The sequence below is a fragment of the Pezoporus occidentalis genome, unplaced genomic scaffold (assembly GCF_034315485.1).
Source record: "Pezoporus occidentalis ecotype Australia unplaced genomic scaffold, CSIRO_AGI_Poc_V1 ctg11, whole genome shotgun sequence".
Lineage (NCBI taxonomy): Eukaryota > Metazoa > Chordata > Aves > Psittaciformes > Psittacidae > Pezoporus > Pezoporus occidentalis.
The window spans coordinates 5,958,995-5,983,788 of NW_026912886.1; the positions used below are offsets into that span (position 1 = coordinate 5,958,995).

General features: G+C 35.8%; 2 protein-coding genes across 2 annotated transcripts in view; one reads left to right on the plus strand and one right to left on the minus strand.

Moving 5' to 3' along the window:
- GLDN (gliomedin) overlaps positions 1–24,794 on the plus strand; it is a 72,452-nt gene that overhangs the window by 6,014 nt on the left and 41,644 nt on the right. The window lies entirely within an intron of this gene.
- On the minus strand, positions 1,528–16,387 carry LOC134168702 (aromatase). Its single transcript, XM_062628713.1, has 9 exons — positions 16,092–16,387; positions 15,008–15,158; positions 12,723–12,877; positions 11,324–11,500; positions 10,503–10,617; positions 8,492–8,606; positions 7,678–7,840; positions 6,017–6,258; positions 1,528–3,854 (listed from the first exon to the last, which is right to left on the minus strand). The coding sequence occupies exons 1-9, from the start codon at positions 16,234–16,236 to the stop codon at positions 3,603–3,605; spliced, it is 1,515 nt and encodes a 504-aa protein (XP_062484697.1). The 5' UTR covers positions 16,237–16,387; the 3' UTR covers positions 1,528–3,602.

Consider the following 24,794-nt stretch of genomic DNA (forward strand, 5'->3'; position numbering starts at 1 on the left):
TGCATGAATAAATTTTCTGTGTGTGCCATCTACTGGACCCTGCTCAGAGTGCAATGTTAACTCAGTTGTATTTGTACCTAAATAACCTTATCTGAAACTAAAGAGATTATTGCAAAAGTGAACAGCATACCATCTCACTTTATGAAAGCAGTAGGGTTTTGTAAGTGACCGTAATTTACAATATATAAAGATGACAATTCTGGATTATGTTTTTAATGCATTGATGCATTTGAATAGAATTATTACTGCAGTAGTACAGATCTGTAGAATTGAGTGCTTGTCTATGTCATAAAATTAAAGATCTGTGTTTGAAAACATTGAACTTGTAACAGTATGCAAACCCAGAGCTTTCATAAATAGATATTGTAAGTTTAAGGCTCGCAATCATAGTAGATAGGTAATGTTGTTTTGAGCCTTAACAGTTTTAACCTCGCAAGTCCTGGTAACTGCCCCTTTAAAATGAGTATGACAGCAACAAATTCCAGTTTTAGAGAAGGATTTTATTTCACAATAGATCAGAGCAGAGTTGGCCCAACATACCAACTCTTCGTCCATCAGAGATAAATTCCTTGCTACTGTGAAATTTCAATTGGAATTTTGAAGTTAAGAATTTAATTTAATGGGATATTAACAGAGGCTATAACAGTGGATTGTGTTGGAGAATGCGGAAAGTAAACTAATAAAATGACAATTATTTATTAATGTTTATAAACTAGTAATAGAGGAAAATGTCTTCACTGGGTGAATATCACTATTGGTTACCATCTGACAAATGTATCCATCTCCTGCTGCTATGTCAGAGTTCCTGTGGGGTTTATTTTGATTGGTTTTGGTTTTGTTGGGGTTTTCGTTATTGTTTTTTTTTTTTTCGTGGTGGGGAGGGGGTTGTTTGGATTGTGGGTGGTTTTTTTTTTTTGTGTGCCATTTACTACCTTCCAGTTTTGTCACTTGGCCAAATACCATTACTCTGTAAGCTTTCATTTGAAAGTGAAATGAATTAGTTCTACAAATGCGGATTGAACGGGTCGTGCCATCATGATATGAGTAGAAAGAGATGAAATTTACTTTGAACTATGTAGTCAGTTTATGTCTTTGCTTGGTTTTATCTTTTCATTACTTCAGATACCTTTTTCTTTTCTTTTCTTTTTTTTCTTTTTTTTTTTTCCCAAATAGCTGAGCCCTTTGTGTCATCAAGCCAAGCTTTTTTGTTACATCCACAAATCCCTCTTGTTTTAAGAATCACCAAAACTTCCTTCTTCCCTTTTTTTTAAAGCTTCAATAAAATGCATTCCTAGGCAAACAGTCTTGTGTGAACTTAAATTACTTCTACTTCTGCTTTCCTACTACTATTAAAAATCCACAATACAGTGTCCCCCGACAGAAGTAGTAAATTTGATTTTAGAGTATCCCAGGTTTCATCCTTGTATCTAATACTTCAATAATCAGTTCACACACGCATACACATGCATTTAAGTACTTTTTTGTGATTCTTAGGTTTGGAAGACACAGTGAAACATGGTTTAAAACTTGGTTTTGTGAATACAACTTTTATTTGGTAATTAGATTATTTTCGAACAACATCCGTGCTTATGAGCTGTGAGCAGCCCATAATCACAGTGATGTATAAAACATAGTCATCAGGTTTGGTCCATGTCGATGCATTGAATTTAATGGAATAGTCACTTACTGACAGTAGACTTGATGTAGTTTTAAAAGTCACTTAAATTTTTACAGTACCTGGTAATAATCAGAGCTCTGTTTTGTGCAATGGCATATATACATTGGAAAGATTTAAACTGTTTATATCCACATGGCAAGCTTTGACACAGTGCTTCACCAGTTGCAGTTCTCAAACATATGTCAAGTATGTGAGGAGTGGAAATGGACCTTATTGTGCAAACATTCATGCAAACAGACCACTGTGTAACAGGCCTAATACAGATATGGAGAACAGAGCTCAGATTAGCTAATGGCTCAAATTAGCTAACAGCTCGGATTAACAGGTCTATTGTCCAAATGTGGACAAAATTAAGTACTGTAGAAATCTGAGGACCAGAAACACTATGTGCAAAGCATATCAGAAAGAATATACTTAAAATACAATGGGAAATAATTCAGCAGGCTTGCTTACAAAAAATAAAAAATTATACTGCTTTTTTTCTTTCATAGAATAATTATGGTAATCATGTTTCTGAAATTCCAGCCTACAAATTCAACGCTATATAATACATTAAAGGAATCAGAGCAGCATGCATGTTCCATATATCTACATGATTTTGTATAATTATTTCAAAATTTGAATGATAAAAGTAATTTATTAATTCCAACCTTGTGAAAAAACTTACTCAGCGAGAGACCTATAATTATGAGACAGAAAATCAGAGAGTAAATTATCACTATGAAGATGCTTTTCTGTGTGAAATAAGCAAAGATATGTACTGTGTATGAAAGAGTAGTTTATTCCCCCCAGAAAAAGACCCTTCAGTGTAGCTCTTCTTGGAGTTCTTGTACAAATGAGAAGTGCTTTTCCAGTGAAGTGCCCTTTTTGGTGTTTTATGATACAGAATGAATAAGAATGAGATTTAACTTTTTTTTTTTTTTTTTGGGAGGGTGTGTGTGGGGAGAGGTTCTGTTTGGGCTTTTTTTGTGTTAGTTTGTTTTTCCTTCTCCCAACAGCTCTAACAATTTTCTAGTTTAAAGGTTATGGAGATGGTAGAAGTAGAAGTTACATTAGGGTTTTATACCACTGTGTCACTGATGTGAGGTGGGAATTTTCTGCGTTTAACCAGAGGAGGTGGAGATGGGTGTTGCCCCTGGCTCCTGTGTAATACTAGTGGTAATTTTATATATCCATTATCTTATTCTCAGATGGTCTTTACCAGGATGTTTACAGATCTTCTCTAGCATACTCTATAGCACAATGTTGGCTTTTAAAAACAGTTATCTCAACTATTGTTTTTACCTAGTGCTCTGAAAATTATTATCCTCAGTAAAATCTGTCTGACACTGTAAGTCTTTGGTATCAAGCAGAATGGTATGACAGCAAAACACAGTAAAGAAAAACGTTTGAGTGACTTCGTATACAAACAGTTTTTGTAACTTAGATATGTCCTAAATATTTTAAACTGTTTCTTAGTCTTAAATTCAACTTTGATATTATTCATACAGATGTTTTCAAAAATAGATACTTAGAGCTTTTGCAATAGTCAAATACTACTAGGTCCAGCTTCGGGGAGGTGAGGGAGAGGGGGACATGTGTAGTCCTGGAATTAAACATGTGTCAGGCTTGTTCTTTTGTTGACCCCCAAACCTTTTAACTTGCACTGTTTGAAAAGCAAAGCATAACATCATCTGAACTTGGTTTTAAAAAGTAGCCAGGAATCCTGCATATATTACTGCATCACCTACCAACAGGATTATTTTATTACTTTGAAGCTGTGGCCAGAACCTGGTTCTGCTGTGCAGGCAGAACAAGTTGTCAGTGGAAATTGTAGCTATTTAGGGGCAACAAAATGTTTTACTCTATATCTTTGCCTGGAAATGGTGTGTATTTCTTTGTTGCTATGACTGAGAAAGCCCTGTAACTTTACTGCTGATCCATTTTAGTCACCCTGGTTCTTGTTTGTGTTTCTTCTTGGTGTGAAAACCATCTCCAGCAGCGGTTGCCTTTCTATTGGGTGCATGGATAAGTCATTGTTTTTCTGGATGTTGTTAAGGCCTCTTCCTTTCATTGTCTGTACTCTGCAGCGTCTCAGAAGAGTCACCAGAATTGCTTTCATCATTACCATAGCAATAAACTTTCCTACACAGCCCCGAGGGCCAAATCCAAAGGGTTGGAAATAGCGTGAAGGAACCTGCACAGAATAACATGAGGAATAAACTTAAAGATGACTTTTTCTTCATAAAACTTGTGAAAATTATGATTGAAATTTGTAGTAGAAGAATTCTGAAAAACTTGTGGAAAGAATCTCTTAAGAGCAATTACTGCTTTCCTTTACAATGAACAACCCCTTCCACCCAGGTCAGATGAAAATAGAGACACACCTAGGAAAAGCATACCATTTGAAGTGCTAAGATAGCAGTGACTGTAGGGTTAAGCAGTTGAATTCTCCCTGTGCGTTTCAGTCTGTTCGTCCTGTGAACTACAGGGATTTTTTCCACAAGCTGTGAAATAGAGTGAAGCTTTTTGCTCTTCAACCCATATTAAAGTTCATTAAAAACATTTTTCTCAGAAAATGTTTATTACAAAGCTCGTAAATATCTGAGAAACAGGCTGATGCCTTGTCTAAAGAGAATGATAAAGCCCTGAACCTACTATAATTGTCACTGAAAAGCTAGTGTTCCTGAGAATTAATTTGTCATAAAATGTAATAGTAAAAATTTTATTTGATACCTAGCAGTGAGATAACACAAAATTATCTCCTGTCCTATCAGCTAAAATGTGAAATGCAGGGCTCCCAGAACTGTTGAAGAATGCACAGCCAGTTTCCTACTTCTGTTGACACTGAGTAGATCAGTTATCCAAAGCAGCCAACAGCATGAATAGTACTTACGGTTAATGATTTGCAAAGATAATTGTTCTAAGTAAGAAAAAGCAAGTCTGGCTATAAATAAATTCCTTTCTTCATCTGTGTAGTTTTCTTTTAAAAAGTAAGATATTGGCTGTCTTCTGACTTCCTATTTAACCTAATAATAGCGTAGAAAATTTTGCTTTATATTAAATTGTCTATGAAAGTGTCCTTTTCTTCTCATTTTCAGACTGAAAAGTGTTCTCCCTTTAAAGTTTTTCAAATAAACTGGGCTGTACTTTAAAAAAAAATGATAGGTAAATGCAAGTGTTTATAATACAGAGCAAGTACAGCAGCTGGCAGTACAGCACAATGGCAAATGCACAGCCTGGGAAAATGGAAAAATGTTTGGATTCCAACAATGCCCATCTTATCATAAATAATGGTGTGGGTTGTTATTCACTTAGAAAACCGTGTGAAAATTGTGCCTGCTAGAATAATTATGTGGCAAACAGAATGCATCAAGTCAGATAGAAAATGTGTGGTTAAACATTTGGTCAAGGGCAAATATTTTTAGAAGCAAAATGTACTTGTAAAATGAGCAGGAAATCCATTTTGAAAGAAATACTTACAACGATAATAATGGGTAGCAAAATGGAAACAGTTCCCAGACAGTAGTTATTTCAATGAACTTAATCACTCTTTTCTTGAATTTTCTACTATGACTTTGTTCTTGATCTGTTGTTTTCAGTACTGAGTGCAGTGTTTGCTATGGGTAATCAAACAGGAGTTTAGAAAAGTTAACCGGGTTGTTTAGTGCTCATTTCTGTGTGTGGCATACATGGTACTCCAAGATGTTTGATAGGGTTGCACATAGGTAAAAAAATTCACATATTGCTTTTGATATTGGACTCGGTAATGTAGACTAAAGAAAATTCTCATTCTTTGGGGACTTAGAATATAACTTAAATGGGAATGCTGAGCTAAACTGGGACAGAGTTACTCAACATCTGCACTGCTGAGCTGGTTCAAATTTAGGATTTTAATTTTGGTCTATATATGTATTTTGATTTAGAATTTTTAAAAAAATAGGTGCTAGATTCTCACTCTCTCAAGAATTACTATACTGCTTCATCTCTCCAGAGAATCCTCGCATGGCCTCAGTGTTTCGTGCTACTTGCATGGCTGTAGCTCCTGAAAGACTCTTTATTTTGTCTAGTGTTAGGGGATGTAATGGAAACTATGTGCGTCTTTGACAATTTTAATCAGAAATTTAAATTAAGATGTTTGGGAAAACTTTGGTTTTGATTTCATAATTATTTTTTAATTAAAAGGCACTTTGATAGGAAAATATCTGCCCAGCTTCAATAATAATGATGTACAGCTAACTGGGCACTTAGATGAAGGGAAAGCAGTCTTACGGTCACAAAGTTCCTGATCAAAATGAGAAGAAGAGACATTATCAATAAATAATACCCAATTTTCTATGAGAAATAAGATAAACTTACATTTTTCTCAAAATTTTCAAGAGAAAACTCATTTGGCTTTGGGAAGAATTCAAGCTTATGCATACGTCCAATATTGAGAATAATGTTTGTCCCCTTTTTCACAGGATAGCCATCAATTACATCATCTTGTAAAGCTTTTCGCATGATCAAGTCCACAACTGGCTGGTACCTCATGCTCTCATAAATGAAATTCTCCACAACTTTTAAGTTCGGCATGTCATCACTCTGTATGTCTCTGTCACCTTGTGGAAGAACGCAGGTGGTAAAGATTTTGGTTAGGAATTTAATAGCTTCATTGTACAACTACAAAACATTTTTGGAAGGTTCTCAGGTCCTGAACTGCAGGAAGGATCCAACAGCTTCTAATAAGTTTTATGTAGTCTCACATGTTTTGGAAATCTGGTATATTGTTCATCAGTGTAAACCCTAGTTCATCAATTTATTATCTTCTCACCTTCTTAAGATCAGTCTTTGTTTTGCTTTCTTGTCAGTGACAAAAGTCCTTCCCTGACTTGTATGGCTGAGAACAAGACACAACAAAGAAAACTTCTGAGAGCTGACAGCAAACAGAATCTGGGAATACTCTGCAGATAGGAGAGAACTTTATGGGGACCTGAGATTTTCACCATGTGGTTGAGTTTGGCTGGATGTACAGCAAGGTCCTACTGTGGACTGACTATTTCAGTTACCCTGAGTAACTTCCTCCCAGCTTGATACCATCAGCAGCAGTGTCAGTGCCACAGTGGACTGCTAGTGGGAGCCTTACTTTAAGTTTCAAGCCACAGGCAGTTAAAGAACTACAGGGAAGTTTATCTACAGCAGTAGATTTCCAGCATACAAGGCAGCTTTACTACCTCAGTTTTGTTTCTTTTTTTTCTTAAGAAAAAAGCAACAATATGCTACTGCCTTAGAAATCAAAACTATCAAAAGGAAATAGGAAAGATGAGTACTTAACTCTCACAAGGACAATAAAATAAGGCTTATTAAAAGAACCTTGTAAAAAGAGTCAAGGAGTTACACATTTTTCAGTGTTTGACCAGAAGTAAATCTTAAGTAAGAATGGCTGAAATTAGATTCTATATTACTTCAGTGCAGGCTTTGAATGAAGTCTAGAGAAGGGGAAGAATGAAAATTTGGAGTACCTTGTGTTTTGAATAGTTAATAATCAGTACTTGGAAGAGACCAGTTTGCTATACAAATGGATGACAACAGAATATAGTTTTAATTTTCTGTAATCTTTCCCTTCTGCAGTCATAGTGAAATATTAGGTAGGTTCTGGACATACACAGAGAAATATTGGTGAAGTACTTGAAATTAGTGTCCCCTTTTGCTATTTCAAAGTAAATAGAAAATTTCAATTAAACCTACTGGGCTGAAACTTATGAGCACTGATTTTCTGTGCTGTCGCTGAGGATTAAATATAGCACATTCTTTCTAATAGATTGTCAGTTCTGATGATTCCTATTTGAAATTATCTTGTGAATTACTCATTTCCTTTCCTTTGACCTTGAATAAAATCTATTGCATAAAATGGTAATGCATGTATTTTACAGCAAATGCTTCTAAGAAAGCAGAATTCTCAGCCTTTGAATACTCAATATCTGATCACTCCTGAAGCAAAATTATATTCCCACATCACCGACTTTGCATCTCCTGCTTACCCATAACAGTTTCAATTTCTCTCATCATCTCCTCTTCCACTGTGGGGTGCTCTGCAATCAGTATTAGCATAAAGAAGAGAGTCACCGATAGAGTATCAGGAGCAGCAATCATCATCTCCAGCACACACTGGTTCACGTTCTCGGCGGTCAGATCCCCTCTGTTCTGAAAAAAAATTTGACATTTTGGAGAAAGCATGGATTGCTGACCTCTGATGCCAACAAAGGTCCCACAGCAATAGAATGGGAAGCGTCTAGAGTATCTGTTTTAAGCAAAAGTAAAAATCCTTACGGTCTTTCTATCTCACATTCATTTATTTTTCTTTTGGAGAAAAACAGAAACCTCATGTTTTGATGGGTGTGTATTATCTTACTGAAAACAAGAGTTTGCTTTTAGCTTGTATTCTTACTGATTTCTTGCCTTTCCTCACAGAGTTGGTGAGCTGTCAGAGATTATGCAAGATAGAATTTACATAACATTTAGAGCCTTTGCAACAAAATGCAATAGATCAAGATAAACTACAAGGTTTAGGGAAAGAGTGGAGGACATTCAGGGGCAGATGCATGAGTTTTTAAGGATGTTGTTTAAGCCATTAAAAAAAAAAGAAAATATCAGAAAAGCACCTCTTCCCAAAAATGCAAGTATTCAATGTTTGAATCACTGTTAGGGACTCTACAGAACCAGGTAATTTCTATATCCCTCTCTGAAGACATGACTTCAGATAGATATATAAAGTTTAAGTGGCAGTCTGTGTTGTTATTGCCAGGAATGTCAGAAAAATGAAAGTTAACCATATTTTGAGTACATTGCCAATACCTGTGCAAATATCAACTGGGATGCAAAATCCATGTGTTCATCCAGCTTTTCAACAGTGGAAAGCATTTGTCGTTTCTGTTCTATTAAGATTTCCATTGCTCCTTTCAGATCCTTGCTGAAAACAGATGAAATCCAACATATTGATAAATATTTGCAGACTTCTAGCGTGCACTAGGGTATGACCAGAAGCATAGAGACTATACCAAGGAAAATATCTAAGGACAGCAGAAATTAAATATTCTGAAGAGTTGCTGTTCGTCTCTCTGCAAACAGAATAATACTAAGGGAAGGTGTATTTTCTTCTTTCTTATTAAATAATTGCTTACTGGTTTGGGCTAAAATCTTTTTATAGAATAGGCTGAAAAGGACGAAAATATGTCTGTATATGCTACTGATGGAGTTTTTAAAGATTTATAAACATTTCCAAAGAATTTGTTTATTTCCTTCTCTTTTATACTCTAGTTTATAAGCTAATAAAATGAACTTGGAGAACAGGAGGAATAATTGTTAGAAAAATTGGACTATCTTGAAAGTAGGGTTGATCCAAATTTTTCATATTTAAATAATACCGTGTCAACAGTTTGTATTTCAGAGGTGAAAACAAAGCAATGTCCAGCAGTTTTTTGTATTTGGGATTTTCAATTAGCAATAGATGTGTAAGCAATGCTTTTTAAAAAGTATTTTGAAAAGTTTTTGAATTAAATCCTCAGGCCTTCCCTTTGTGCTTGTTATTGTTGGGATAGAAAAATTTACTGGCTTTCAAGGGGTAAATAAAGTTAAAACCTTAAACCTGGTAAAGTTGTTATTATTTCTAACATCTTCTAGGTATTAGAAATAGCAAGTGGTTCTTTTTTGCAAACTTTATCAGAAGAATGTCAGAAGTCATCATGTCCTGAGGTAATTTTTTGCATTGTGTTAAGTCTAGTGATCTTTATAATTTTTATGCAATAGAAATTTATCAATAAGCCCATTTTAATGGGATTGCTTTTGAAACATCAATATTTGCCTGCAGGGGCTTCTAGTAATAACTGGGCCACCACAGTTAGCTATTATTAGAATCACAGGGTAAAGCACTATCAGTGCCATAATAAAACTAAGAAGCAAATGTTAGGGAAATGAAATCTTGTGTCTGGCTGGTAAGAGTTGTCAGTTATTTTAGACAAACCTCCATCTTTCCTTTAAAGACTTTATGTTAAGTAGCACTATCAAAACAATTTATTACACGTGCTTTGTAGGTAGTAGTTTCTCTCACTAGATGGAATCCAAATCCAAAATGAACAAACTGGTTGCCAGCTCTTTTTATAGCCAGTCCTCTTGGCAGAAGATAGAGAATGGGATCATAAAAATAGAAAATGCACTTTGTATTTTTGAAAAGAGTAAGATGGCAAAATATATTTGTTCCTAAATAAGGATTAAAAGGATTTGTTCCTAAGGATTAAAAGGATTTGTTCCTAAATAAGGATTAAAAAAAAAGCCTTGAAATGGGTTATCATGCTGAATACCAGGTTTTAACTAAAAAATGAGTGGTTGGCTCAAAAATGTATGCTGAGGGAACCAGTAAATAGAATTATGTTTGGTGATGAACTCTTCTGGGACAGTCATGGACATAGATGGTTTTCTTGTTTGGATGAGCTGCAGCTTACTATTGGACCGTCTTTAACTCAATGGCAAATGGTAACTTCACACCATATGATGACTTTTTGATGTCTGTTTTAACTTAACCTGTGGTTTCAATTTAATTTCACATTTCATCTGGTATTAACTAATATTCTGGTGAGTAAAATAGGGCTAAACAGACAACTGCCTTAACTTGTCCCCTGAGAGAAGCACATTTATCATTGTGGCAAATCTTGTTCTGATCCTATCTTACCTCTGCAGACATGGGACTTCCCCCAGTCACCTTTGCAAGTTTCACAATTTATCCTCAAAAAGTCAGAGGAAAACATCAGGGAAAATCTGCGTAGAAAGAAAGAATCCTATGCAAATGATTTGTAAAACTGCTGATACTTACGCTGCCTCTTCGTATTTCTTGCACAGCCAAGAAATCTTAAAAAAGAAGTCAGGCTTTAATAGAAGTGCTTGCCAAGCATCAAAGTAGTTTTGAATCTTGAGGACAATGGCGCTTTCTGAAAAGAAATGTTAACAAAAAGCAGTATAAAATACAAGCCTCAATAGTCAAATATCAAAATGCTTCAAAATAAAAATAGTAATAAGGCCCTGTTGCCTACTCTAAGTTCATGGGAATTTGATAAACAGTTGTTTTTAATGGTGGTAGAGAATATTAGGAAACATTTGTAGCACACTGTAGAAAAAGTATAGATCTTTGTAAAGACTCTTGGTAGCTAGCTAAAAGGAGACAGTTGTGTGTCAACCAAAGCCAAATGCCCTCCCACAGGGGAGCAGAAGAACTCTTACAGCATGTTGAAATGGAGTAATTAAACATCACAATGTTATTTCTGTCACATAGTTTTGAGGCCAAAGAAATCACAGAAGACAAACTGTCAGGCAAACTTTTCAAGGAAATTAGTTTGATGGAAAGACTTCCTATTCTTATATGCATATAATATTGGTATTGCACCAGTTCAGTGCATGAAAAAAACTTCTCTAAATGGTAATATTTAAGGTGAGTGTGACAAGCTAATGTATATTTTTATTCATGTAAGATTCCTTCTATAACTAAAATGACTCATTTATTTCAATTAATAATATGGTGATATTAAAATCTGTTCTTGCTCTGTTTTCTGGAACAAAACTGGTGAGTGATGTCCGTGAGTTTTCCTTGGACATGCGTTTTAGAGCCACCATAAAGTATAAAAATAGAGCTGCTGGTACCATCCAAAGGAATCCCGAGAAAAAGCTTGTTAGATGTGTCAAGCATGATCCGTCTCATAAGGTTCAACACATTGATGTTTCCTACTTCAGTGGTTACTTCCTCTAATTTGTCCAGGTGATTAATTGTTGATTCAACACAAATTGCTATCATGCGCACAAGACCAGGACCAGACAGAGCTGAAATACATGTGCAAAATGATCAAAAGATTGGTTAACTTTTGAACCTCCTTTATGATTAATCAATTGGCCATAAAGGTGTCAATACGATGTAAAACACGACCATGTGAGTGACTTGTTTACAGTCATTCTGAAACTCAGTGATTTATCATCTTAGGAAAGAAAAATGTAAACATTTTGAGTTCAAATGGCAATGAACCTGAATCCCAAACATGCCTTGCATCCTGCTACTTTATCTCACAAATTTAATGCTAGGTTCACACCACATTAATGGAAGATAATTTGCCTCAAGAACATTATCCAATACATGTTGAGAAGGATTGAATGTTTGTAACCGAGAAGAGAGGACGTCTGTTCTGTAAGTAGAAAGGACTGGTAGTTCTAGGAATAAGTGGAAAAATAAATAAATGAAAAAATTCAAGTCATCTTCAACCAGTACAAAGTTGCTGATATTTTTCAATAGCAAAATCAAACAGAAAGGCCAAGTTTCATGGAGGACCACAGATATATCAATAAAAAAAATACAGAAAATTTAAACCAATGGATAATCGATTTCTACTAGGTTTGGCTTTATTTTTATTTTCAGATTCTGGAATCACTGTCAGGAACTACTGCAGTCTCAGCTGGTGAGACTCGTTTCTGAGCTGTGGAACTTGCAGCACAAGTGTGGTGGTTTTGTTAGGAAGGAGATGGTTCTAACTAGTTGCTGAAAATCTTCAGCGTGTGGACAAGAGGAGTTAATGCAATTTCCTATTTGATTTCAACTTAGTGATGTTAATTAATTCTTTTTCTGTTACTACATTGACTCCTAGTATATGACAGGATTAATAAATAGATTTCCTGTGAAATGTTCTAAATTAATTTTGAAATGAAAGCTTTTTCATCTTTTTCCCCAGTTAGAACTGAAGCTAGAGCTGGGATAGGAACACCCAACAATATTTATGGGAGTGCAGTTGAGCTAATATACCTGCTGGACTTGAAATATAAAACATTTAAAAACACATCTTGTAGGTAGCATTAAATTGGATGAGATCAAAAATCTGTGAAACTATTTCAGAAGCATTTCAAGTAGCACACCAAGCAGGGTAAGTGTGAAAAAAGGTGCAATAAAATAATTCTATGGATATATAAAGAAAACTGATTTCTGTAATTTAAGTTTGCAAAGGACAAAGAGCATTTCAGAAGAGATAGTGATGCAGTGAATTAATGCACACTGATTTACCTTTGGTGAAAAAGGGTCGAATTTCTTTCCAGTGTGCTGGGTTGTTATTGAATATGATCCCATTTTCATACATGCCAATGCATTGTAATCCAAGCTTGCTCCCAAATCGAGAAACATAATGCCAGTGTTTCATTACATGGAACACACTTGAGGATCTAGGAAAGAAACAGAGGGAGAAAAAAGCCCAAACCAAAAATACTGCTTCATAGATTGTACACAGACCTTTCCTACTGTCATTCTATAGCTCTGAAGTAGACTTGCAATCTTAATTTAGTAGGACACATAATGCTTGACCTTAAATGTTGTTCCTTTCACATAATTAAGAATCTTACTGAGAAATGCCTTTGAATTGCATATAAAGCAATAATGTATTCTGTTCAGATTTAAAACTATTTTTAAGTTAAAATGCAAATGGTTTAAAAAATATTTTAATCTGAATAGTGTGTATATTCAAGCAATGACCAATGTCACATATTTCAGAAGATGAGGAGTAAGTATTTGACAATTGCTAATTTCATGATGATGTATATTAAATTACAGCTATACTTTTATAGCTATTTGGTCATTCCCAGGCACATGCAGAAAGTATAAATACATATGTACCATTTAAATATGCAGCATCACAATATGATTATGTGTGTGGGATAAATATTCCTAGACATGTTAGGGAAATCAGTGATATATACGTTTCTTTTTACAGTTGACTAGGTTTATTTACACATGCTGGCAAACAGATTGTGACCAGCATTATTGCTTTAAGATACAATTTCTTTTAAAGGGAGATAGCATTTTAGAAACAATGACATGGTAAAAACCTGATCAAATGAAATCCAAGAAAAAGAAAGAAAAACAGAATAGAGACTGAAATGAAACAATATCCTACTTTCTTTACCATGTGGCATATTCAATGGATCAAATCCCAGACTTCTTACATGGGTTTAATTTGTTTTTAGAGTGAAGCAGAGTACATATGACTTTTGCTATTGACTTGGGCAGTGCTGGGTTTTTACCCTAGTTTTGCATGACTAGAAGTAAAGTTAATCTTAAAGGCTTTTTGAGCATTCAGGGTCATCATCTGTATTTTCATGAGCATGAAAAGATGATGTTGAATTATGATAGCTGTGCTGAGGGATGGAAAAGTGCAGGTTGCTCATTTTGCTTCCCTCTACATAGGAGACCCAAAGTAATGTTTTAAGGGAGGATTTTGACATATGACCTTGTATAAGCATATCTTCCCTACAAAACTATTTAATTAAGTCTTCCAAAAGACAACATCTGCTGTAACGCAGACTGCAAGTCTTTCTCCCTGTGCATTAGTATCTCAGTATGATTAGATTTCATGGTCAAAATTCAGATGACATTGGGGAAAATAGTATGCTTCTACAAAATTCAGGTTATGTTTAGTTTTGCAGTGCATTAGTTGATATTTGCAATTCCTGTGTAGAATAAGAATGTAAATAGTTTTCTTGTCATGTTTACCTCTTTTTATTGAGGTAAAACCAGAGATGAAGCTGACTTGATTCACATGGCAAATCCTGTGACAGTCTTCTATACTATGGTGTCTTTCAAAAGCTTTTGAGTAGTGAAAGCTGAGTACAGGTTGATTGACATTGCTAATAAAAAGTTTGTGATTCTTCATCAGTTACAAGTGATAATAATTTTTAATTTTTTGGGTTTGTTTTTCTTTTTCATGGCATAGCTCATTTGCACCCAGAAGATCCAGTGAAAGCATAAAGCAACTTTTAACTACAGCTAATAAAATGACAGACTGCTGTTATGTTTAATACTGTGTATAACTCAAGTCTATGAGTAATCTTATTAATTGGGTACATTGCTTATAATCCCATAACACTGCATTTGCTTAACTAACTTGCTGAATTGGGGCTATAGTCTTCAAACATTACTCCCATTTTAAGGAGAAATTTAAGAACCCAGGGAAATTTGGCTTAATCCTGCATTGCATCACTCTAGGTTCCTGTATAATACATAATCCTAATGTTCAATGGAATAATAAAAGAGATGGTAAACATTTCTTATGGTTGAGCCACAGTGCTTAATCTTCCTTTCCACAAAGAAAATGAGAGAATTCCCATAGACTTCAACAGCAGGATCTTTAATGAAACAACAGATTAGGGAAAAGTCTGTGAACAGCAGGGCGTAAAAGGTTGATGTTGGGATAATTTTTGAAAATAAGTTCAATTTTACTTTAGGAAAAAGTTAGCAAAGAGGGTCTAAAAATACGAAAAAGCTCTTGATATTATTAAGGACAGAAAATGAGGATTTACTTGCTAATTATATATGTTTCTTCACCGCTGATCCAAACTCTCACAAATTCTCCATATGTCTTATTGTAGTAGTTGCAGGCATTACCTACTCCCATCCAAAGAAATCTCCCATGTGAAATGAGGGGACCGATTCCCATACAGTATCCTGGCCCTAAGAAATAGGGTAAGAAAAGTTTGGTCTCAGAAGTGGTCACTGACAAGAATAAACCTCCAAGCATCACCCATTTGAAAGGAGCTTTTAGACATGACAGGCAAGGCCTGCATTGGGGAAACTTGCCCCTGCATTGTACATACAACTAATGACATTCGTTACTTTGCACAATTTCAGACTGCTGCTTTGAGATTGCTTATGTTTAGTTTTATGGTTACATATTAGAAAGAAGATATGATTAGAAAAATTGCATATGGTTTCTAAATTTTTAACAAATCCTTAACTTTTGAAGAGTTTTAGCATATTGAAGGATGTTTGGAGAGGATCTTCTCTCAGAATTTCATTCAGTTGCCTCTGCATTTGTTTAGGATTATTCTTGTCAAACACCTTTGTAAGATGTATACACTGCTCTCATTCATGGAGTAATTGCATTGAATCTAATGAAATATAGGCTGAATCAGTAAGGTCTACCACAAACCCTCCACATTAAAGAAGGGGCCCTCAGAAAAGGAAAACACTTGGTGTTTTTCTGTTCTTTAGGGTCTTTGGTGCCAAACATGGAGAGAAAAATTTATTATCTACTAAAATCTGAACAATTTCCTAGATAAGGGTTTTATGTCTAGTAAAGATAATTTAGAAAACTTGAAACTTAGTGTATAAAAATAGTTTATAATGCACATGAAAATATGAACATCTAGAATTTGTAAAATTCTAGCATATACATAATAAATCAGAAAACTGAACATCATATACTTACATAGCCAAGCCAGGTTTATTATGGAAGTTCTGAGGTTAGAGTGAGCCTGATTTGTTTTATGAATTCTTTGAAAAACTGTATTATTGAAACTGACTCTCAGTAAGTTTTGCTGGCATGCAGTCATTACTCAGCATTACTTTCCCACTTACATTCAAGAAACAAAAAAGGTAATTTACCTGGTATTGATGAAGCTTCTTCATGATTCCATATTAGAAACAGAAAGCACATGAGAATGAGTACGGGCACTGTGGCCACTGTCATTGTATCTGGTACAAGGCTCGTGATGTTGTAGTGCGTTGGATTCAGAGTTTCGAGTACCATCTTTTCCAAGAGATCCTGCTTTTCTTTAGGGAGAGAGAAAGGGGAAAGAGGCAGAGTTTTTCAAAGCCTTCTATTTTCAAAGATAGATTCAGCTTCAGTTGGTACCTCTCAACCCCTTTGTGGGTCTTGTAAATGAGCAAATTAACACTTGAGGTAGCCTCACTTTATACTGAGAGTGACGACTGCCGCCTGGACTGCTTGCCAGGACGAGCTGCGTCACAAGTCAAAACAGACATGCAGCAGAGACACTCTTTTTGTTTGGACCATAACAAAGCTTTCCTGACCTTGATGTTGAAGCAGTTTTGGATACTTTGGCTTACAGATCTCTTATCTCTGATACTGACTTGGCTGGCCAATACTGAGGTTTACTCCTTGAAATTTGGAACCAAAGCACAAGAAATTAAGCTTTTAGCATGTGTGGAAGCCTTGAATGAGTTAATTCACAAGCTTTTGTCTCTGTTAGCTTTTTTTCTTCCTACATGCCTGTAGTGTCAGAGTCCTTGAATTTCAGATTGACTACAGTAGTTTTTTATGATGCAACCCCAGGTTTTTGTTTGAAACAATGTCTTATGGTGGTGGAGTTTTTGTTTGGTTGGTTGTGGGTTTTTTTTCAATTGTCAGCCTTTGTATATAATGTATTGTATTGCTGTATGGTTCTGCTAAATAATTTGAAAAATATAGTGTATGCCATGAAAAAAAAACACCAAAACCAGAAAAAAAAAACAACAAAAAATGGGATCATGGAATGTCTGGTACCATATTTTTCCTGAGGCAGTAACCAGCACTTGGCACAGGATAAAAAACCCAAAGCAAATGGACAGGCCTGTTAATGCAGGAGTAGAAGGATTCCTTCAAAATTGTTTTGCATGTTTTTGACTTAAATCATAAAATATGAGAGATGACTGTACCTGAGAAGGAAGATATTTTTCCGTCAATGATAGCTCACATAGAATCATAGAATAGTTAGGGCTGGAAAGGACCTTAAGATCATCTAGTTCCAGCCCCCTGGCCATGGGCAGGTACACCTCACACTAAACCATGACACTCAAGGCTTTGTCCAACTTGGCCTTGGACACTGCCAGGGATGGAGTGTTTCCCACTTCTTTGGGCAACCTCTTCCAGCACCTCACCACCCTCACAGTAAAGAACTTCTTCCTTATATCTGATCTGAACTTCCCCTGTTTAAGTTTAAACCCATTACCTCTTGTCCTGTCATTATAGTCTGTGACGAAGAGCCCCTCTCCATAACCACAGGCAGATTCTTGTTGAATCTGCACAGTAATTTAACAAAGCATCTTCTTACTTTTGCTCTGACAGTAATTAAGAATAGATTTGCTTTGGTCCTTGCAACAATAGCTCAAAATTGAAGGATGTGTCCACTTAATAGGAAGCTTTTCGTAAGTTTACTTTCAGCAAATGCTTTCTTGTTTATCTTGTGGTTTGGTCTCAGCTTGTAGAATAAAGTAGAGATTACTTTGTAGTAACTGTCAGTGTTATATTAAACTAAGCCAAGTATGTGATGGATGCTTTTTAAATAGTGAGAAGATTGGTAATTGTGGTCGAAGTAGAGAATCAATAGAGTACAGGAAAAACCCTGGGGAAGGGAGCAAGCAGTGGCTCAAAACTTTGCAAGTGCATGCAACAGTCCACGATTTTGGATGATTGCTACGCAAGGCTGCTGGTATTTTGATCCAAAATGACCATGACACAGTATGCCAGGTGACCATTTAGAAACGTGTGATATTCCAGTAGCTAGCAGTTACACCTCTTGTGATATGTACATGGAGACTCTCTCCTGTCTTGTCCGTTGCATTGTCCTGAGTGTTGTAGAAAATGTGTTTGTAATCACAAGCGTTTTTTAATCCTATAATGGGATTTACTAGTTTAACTGGTGTGCTGTTGTGCACTAATGAGGCTTGTCCAACAAGGAAAAACGCTGCCTGTAAATTTTCTTCAGTGCTCTTTATTACCACACCAAACATGTGCCTGTATGTATATTTAAATACCTGTATTAGTTTCAGTGCCTTTCACATGAGCTTACAGCATTATTGAAGGAAATAACTACGCTTAGGGCACTTATTTTCATATTTTTTTTCTGCTTTCTCTCCAGATCTGGATGAACTTCATCTTTGTACTTCATTGCAATAGATAGGCTTTAATGTTTATTGGCTTTTGTTCTTTGTTTCGTCTCCAAGACATTCTGGTATGTCTGTACAGTACTTTCTCTGCCTCATATTCCCTATGAAGAGAAGTATTTAGGTGGTTATGCATTTGGTATGAAATAAAAACACCTATGTGTACAAACATGAATCCGTGAATATTACATCTGTAGGTTAAGCCCTGCTTAGAGTTCAAGGTACTGGTATGTTTGCATGGTGTACTTTGCAAGCATGAGTCTCCCCCTTTTATTTACTAAAAACTGACCCTGAGTTTTGATCTTGCTCAGTTCTTAGTTACTCACAGCTAAAGCTTATCTTTGCTTTGACAGAGAATTATTTTAGTAAAGGAATAAAATATTTTTTGCTGTTATATGATATCCAATACATCAGTGCTGTTAAATTTATAATTTTTATATGCAGGATCATGTGCTCATGTAGGTAAAAGGTATCAAAAGCACTGTATTAAATCTAAGTCCTTTTTATGAGGCAAGTTCTTTGCCTCATTTCAATGAGTACGATCCAAGCACTTTCTGGGTTTGCATTTCTAATGCTTTTTTGTTTTAATTGCTAAAGCCAACCAGACCATGAAAAATTCACCTTAAAACTATTTCAACTGAACTGCTCATCTTGCTTGGACCCATTGTATTTTTTAAGACCTGTCCAATTGGTCTTGATAAAAGCTCAGCCAAGTAAGCTAACACTGAATAGATTGCAGAAGTTTAGAAATGGAGCAAACCTAGAGTGCCCATTGTTCACAAATGAAGCTTTAATTGCTCTTTCTGATTTTGTCTTGAAACCATAATTTTCCTTTCCGTGAAGCTGCTTGAGGTATATGTTTCATCAGAGGGATTTGTTTGTTCTGTTACTTATATAATAAAGGGTTGATTGAGACAGGGTGAAAAAGCTTTGAAAATCAGATTTTAAAAGAGAAAATAGACTTACACTAAGGAAGTGCTTTTGTGACAAAATACAGGTGATGTGCACAGGCTGCCTGACCTGACAAGAACTGTGGATCTTAACAGCTGGAAAATCATCTGCCAGCTGAGGGCCTTTAGATTCCTGGTCTGTACGTCTTTACTGTAAAGCTCTGTGAGAAAATTCTAGGCTTTTAGATGTTTTCTTACAAAAAGTGGTATGATGAATTATGACAGTCCACAGGAAAAAAAAAGTGCATATATGTAAAGGACAACTCCGTTTGACCCCTTTTATTCCAGTTAAAGCTTTGTACTTAATCATTGTGTCAATCATATTTTATAACTGGAGCTGAAAACTACTCATGATTTTGAGCAGGCCCTCATGAAACAGTCTGAAAATTCCTGAAGAATCATTTTTGGTTCTTTTCTCTGTAGCAGTTCCTCTGTCAGGAGAGACACAGGGAAAAAGTGTGCTACTTGTTATGAATCCCCAAATGTTAGTGACCAATACTAGCAGTGTCCGAAGAAGTGACGTAGGTTTATTTAAACAGTTTGGAAAAGTAAAATTTTAAATAGACTGATTTCACATGAACATAAATCTATTGGCTTATATAAGTGCAGGAAGTCTTTATTTTTCCAGATAAAATGTTGTAGCCTTCCTCTCTTTCTAGAACATGGTTCCACATATTGTTTGTTTTTCCTCAGTTAAGATTGATGGTTTCATGCAGAATGTAAAGGTTCAGCCTTTTACACGTAAGTATGTAAACAGCTTTTGGTGTACATTCAACAACTAGAAGGCTACTGTCTAACTAGGTAAATAGTGATTTTCTTATATTTGTTCCATGGATGCTGCCTGATGTTGCAATAGTCCAGAAGGACTTAGACAAACTGGGGGCTTTTGGGATGAAAATAAATGAATTAATATTCTCCAAAGCTGTCTCTCAAGGACACGAGGGATTTTAATGGGGATTCAAATGACAAACCCTGTTTAGTTCTCTATCAGAGTGAACTCCCATGAAATGTGTGTAGTGTAGGGAGTGAATCATTACCAACTGTTTTGCTTGGCGGATCTGCTCCCATTGTGTCACGGTGTTTGCTAATGTTGATATGGCCTCAAAGGAACACGGTATCTTTTGAGAAATAAAATAGTTGGTTTTAATTAGTTTCAGACATGTAACTGTCTTGCTGTGTTGGTAGTAGAGCAGTTAACATAGGATGAGAGCTGTCTCTGATTCTTAACTGCATGTCAGACTTGTGTAATGGAGCTTGTGCTGAAAGAGATCCACAGAGCTATTTTAACATTGCCTTTAAATTGTGGATTTTATTGCAAAGCCAGGCATTCTGTTCCCAGCTGTTGAGTAAGCAGTCATATGTGGAACTACTGTAAAATTGGTTGCATTTGTGTGGAACCTATTGTAAGAGCCATTAAGAAATAAATCTTTTTGTTACATAGTTACATTTCTTTTAAGCAATTAATTAATTTGAAGTGGATAATTATCCCCAGGTGTACAGCATATGTCACATAAACCTTGACACAGAGATTGTCTTGTTCCTTTGAAAGTCTGTGGGGTTTAAAGTCAAGAACACATCAAAAGGCTCTTTTAAACTTGGGATTGCTTACTGCTCCTTCAAACTGCGCTGTGCAGTTATTCTGTAAGCATCAGATTGCATTTTTACTTACTGACACCCTAGAAATTGCTCTCTGATACTCTGTGGCCTTTTCTAATGCTGTAATTTTTCAGGATGGAATGGGGATGTCACTGAGAGATTTGTATCACGATTTAGTGGTCATTTGATGTTGCGTTAGTCTTGTTGTGACGTTCTTTGACTATAATATTTTTTTGTTCTTATTCATTTTTCACTTGCTCTGAATCCATGCTTTAGTGAGCTGATCCTTTGGTCCTGAAGATACCTGTCTTCTTATAGATGTGTTCATTTGCAATCACAACGTGCAGAGCAGCATTTTAAAGTTGGATGTTTATACTACTCTGCTTCTGAAAGCACTCTGACTTGTTTTAGGTCTGTTTCCTACTTTTGATTCAATCCTTTGCAACTCAAAAAAAAAAAAAAGATGTTTGTGGTAGATGTGAACGTTAGAGAATGAATGCACTGTGTATAGTTATCTTTCTCAGACATTTCTAGCGTTTGAGTCAGTGGGCTAGAATTTGTGTAGTTGTAGAGGCCTGTAATACCGAAGTACTAAGGAAATGTATTCTAGCAAGGTTCAATGATTATTATAGCCTTGTAGAACAATCCGGTACCACTTGCTTACTATGAAATCCGATCTAGATGGCACTTAGAATTTTATCTGTTGTTTAGGTTAGAGGAGGAGGAAGAGGGGAAGGAAGGGGTGACAGCTTTCAGCAGAAGCTTAGAAGTGGGAGTTTAATAATGGTAATCCTGGTGATCTAAAAGCGCTTTTCACAAGTAAAGGAGGAGGTGGGAGCCTAAAGTTGTGTCAGAGGGCAGGTGAGACGGAAGTGCAGAAATATCCATGACTTTGCAGTTGTCCTGAGTTGAAAAAATGTCTGTACTGTAGGTAAAAAAAATTGTTAGATTTGATGGTGCTGCTATTATTTGGAATTGCAATTTTCTTCATTTTAGTTGAGCATTCTTATGACATTGTTCTCTTGTTTCACAGCTGGATAGGATCTATCCCTTGAGTATGTTTCTGTTTTTTTTTTTAAGTTCTGTCAGCTGCCTTCGGTATCATTTCTAAAATGCTATTGCATACTTGTTATGTGTTAATGGTGGCCACCAGTGGCTCATACACAACTGTAAACAACAGTGGGTTTTTCTTATCTCCCTCAGTGGCCACAGAACTCAACTTCTTGTCACCCCTCTTACTTAGTGTACTGTAAGCTTTCAAGGTGCAGACGAGGTTGTAGTTGCAGTCCTGTTGTAAATGCTGACATTCCTATTGTTTGGAGTCTGTTTGCGCAGTTAATTTTCTGAGCACTAACTTGTACCAGCATGTGTGTGAAACTTAACTGGTCAATGCAAGTTGAACCCACTGACAGGGAAATAAATACATTAAAAGCATCTTCTATGACTGTAGGACTCTATTTGAATATTACTGTTTGGATAACTGTAGTAAAGGCAGTGCATCTTTTCTGTGCCTTTACATGGTGGTACAGCCTTCATCTTGTGAACCTAAGGCATCTTTGTGCCTACCATTCCAGGTCATCTACTGAGATATGTTTTGGGTTAAATTAGAATTTGTAACAGGGATTCATTTATACACACATTTAGGTTTCATGGAGGAGCTGTTTGAAGCCACTGTAATGAACCTGGAGCTGTAATTTCTGCAAGGTGATGGTCAAATACATGTCCTACAGGCTGCTCTTCTCCTTTGGTTTTATGTAAGTGATTTTTCTGGTACTATGGAGCTCCAAGTCTTGCCTTTAAACGTTGCAAAGAAGTTACTGGATCATTTTAGTGATCCTTAATGCCCAAGATCTGATGTTTCTGACATATAACCAAGTACTGTCCAAGGTGATGAGTTATTGCTGAAGTGGCTAAATAAGCTTTTTGTGTTGCTGTTGATCTTAGAGCTTAGTGAGCTACCAAAATAGAGCATATATAATATATTGTCAAGTCAGTTTGGGTGTTGTCTTTGGGACTAGTCAGTGAAAGTTCTGATATTATGAAAGTCTTGATTCAGATGTATCATTCTAGAAATGTCTAGTTTAGATGTCTAAATTGATCTTCAGAGGATGAATATTCACATCCTGAAATACCACTTTCCACTGGAGTGTTAAGCCTTCAAAATAACCAACAGTTTGTAAAACCATGATTGCCTGTAGTGAGCAAGACTTGGAGTGAAAAACCTGTAACTAAAAATCTGTAGTCATTTCTCTCCTTTCTGATCAGTGTCCATACTATTTTCTTGCAGCTACTTGTACACCATGGATGTGTGAGGCAAGGTACTCTGTGTGCTTCCCAAGTAACTGTACAATAAGGGGGTTTGCTTTCTGAACAGTCTGTAATTATATGGTTATTTTTCTTTCACAAGAATAGTGATCTGAAATTCGAACTTGGACTATGCCCTATTCTGAGGTTTTAATTGCAGTCTGGTGTATGATTTGGAAAAATAACTTGCCAGTTTAGTACCATTCACAAAAGGTCTCATTGTTGCTTAGGAACCAACATAATGTCCATGAAAAGTACTATCCATGTGAGATAGTAAAAAGGTTTCATCTGAAACATATATTTATTCTGCTTCAGGAGAGGTATCAGTGCTTGTAAGCCATCAAAAATGCTATGGAGATATGCAACCTGCAGTATTGGTAAACATATACTGCATGTCTATCTCAGTGTTTCCTTAGAACAACATCAGCTCTGATTAACTCAAAACTAACCAGAAAACAAATTGTGGGGAGAGAGCTGAAACTTCTCTCTAACATGTTTTTTATCAGACTTCCTTCTTATGAGTATGGCAAAGCACACCTGTATGAGGAAGTTTTCTGTATGTAGTTACTATGACTTTGCTAGTACTATAGGGTTGGTGGTTTTGTTTCTAATTTGGCTAATACAAGGCAGCTCTCTCTGCCACAATTGTGCCTTTGCTGTAGTATTTGTCATTGCTAGCAAATACTTTGACCAACTTCAGCAGAAGTTAGTTGACACAGAAGGGACCACTATATAAGAAATGCAAATTCTATCAAAGTGTGTAAATTAACCCAGAAACAAATTTATCTGGGTATTTGAAAAAACAACACTAAAGAAGAATGCATGACTATGCTCATTTCCTGAAAAATGCTAATTTCCTGAAAATTATTTTATTAATCAGAAATTATTACTAACTAAGATGTAGCAGCCTAAAGAAAGATAACCCTTTTTCACAGCAAGCATCAAATAAGAGGGATCAAGCTATGACAGAATTAAAAGATTATCTGGGTCAGTTCCAAACTTGTTCTACCTGATGAACTTTTTCTAACCTCACTCATGATCCATGTTTTCCTGCTGTAAAAATGATGCTTGGAAATGTTGGCTTGTCCAAATTCACTCATTTTCCAACTAATTCTGCATTGCTTTACATCATCAACAGTTGGCAGTGTCCATTCTATGCTATGAATTCTACCCTAACTTTGTCATGGTCACATCCTTTGCATGAAATGTAGTGAATGGAACAAAATCCACTTTAGAGTAGCTGGAATGAAATCGGAGACCACAGAAACACTGAACAGGTTAGATTTATTTTTTTTTTTTTTAAATCGGTGGAATCTGTACCTATAAAACCTAAAAAGTTTCCTTGTTTCTTGATGTAATATAAGACACTTTGACAGGGTGAATGAAGAGAGCACTTTCTAAGGAGGACTATTCTGCAAGACCATATTGCCATTTTTTAAAAAAAGAAACTTTGTAGGATACTTACAAATTATACAACACATTATTGCCATTACAATGCCAAGAATTTGTTTTAAGACCTGCATATATTTTACTAAGACCCCCTCCCCCTTCATTTAGGTAGTGACAACGTATA

Excerpts from the sequence above, each read along its gene's own strand:
- LOC134168702 (XM_062628713.1), bottom strand. The coding sequence starts at position 16,236 with ATGGTACTCGAAACTCTGAATCCAACGCACTACAACATCACGAGCCTT. Across the intron at positions 15,159-16,091 it reads AGAAGCTTCATCAATACCAG|GGCCAGGATACTGTATGGGA; the intron begins GTAAATTACCTT and ends CCTATTTCTTAG. Across the intron at positions 7,841-8,491 it reads CCCAGTTGATATTTGCACAG|AACAGAGGGGATCTGACCGC; the intron begins GTATTGGCAATG and ends ATTTTTTTTCAG.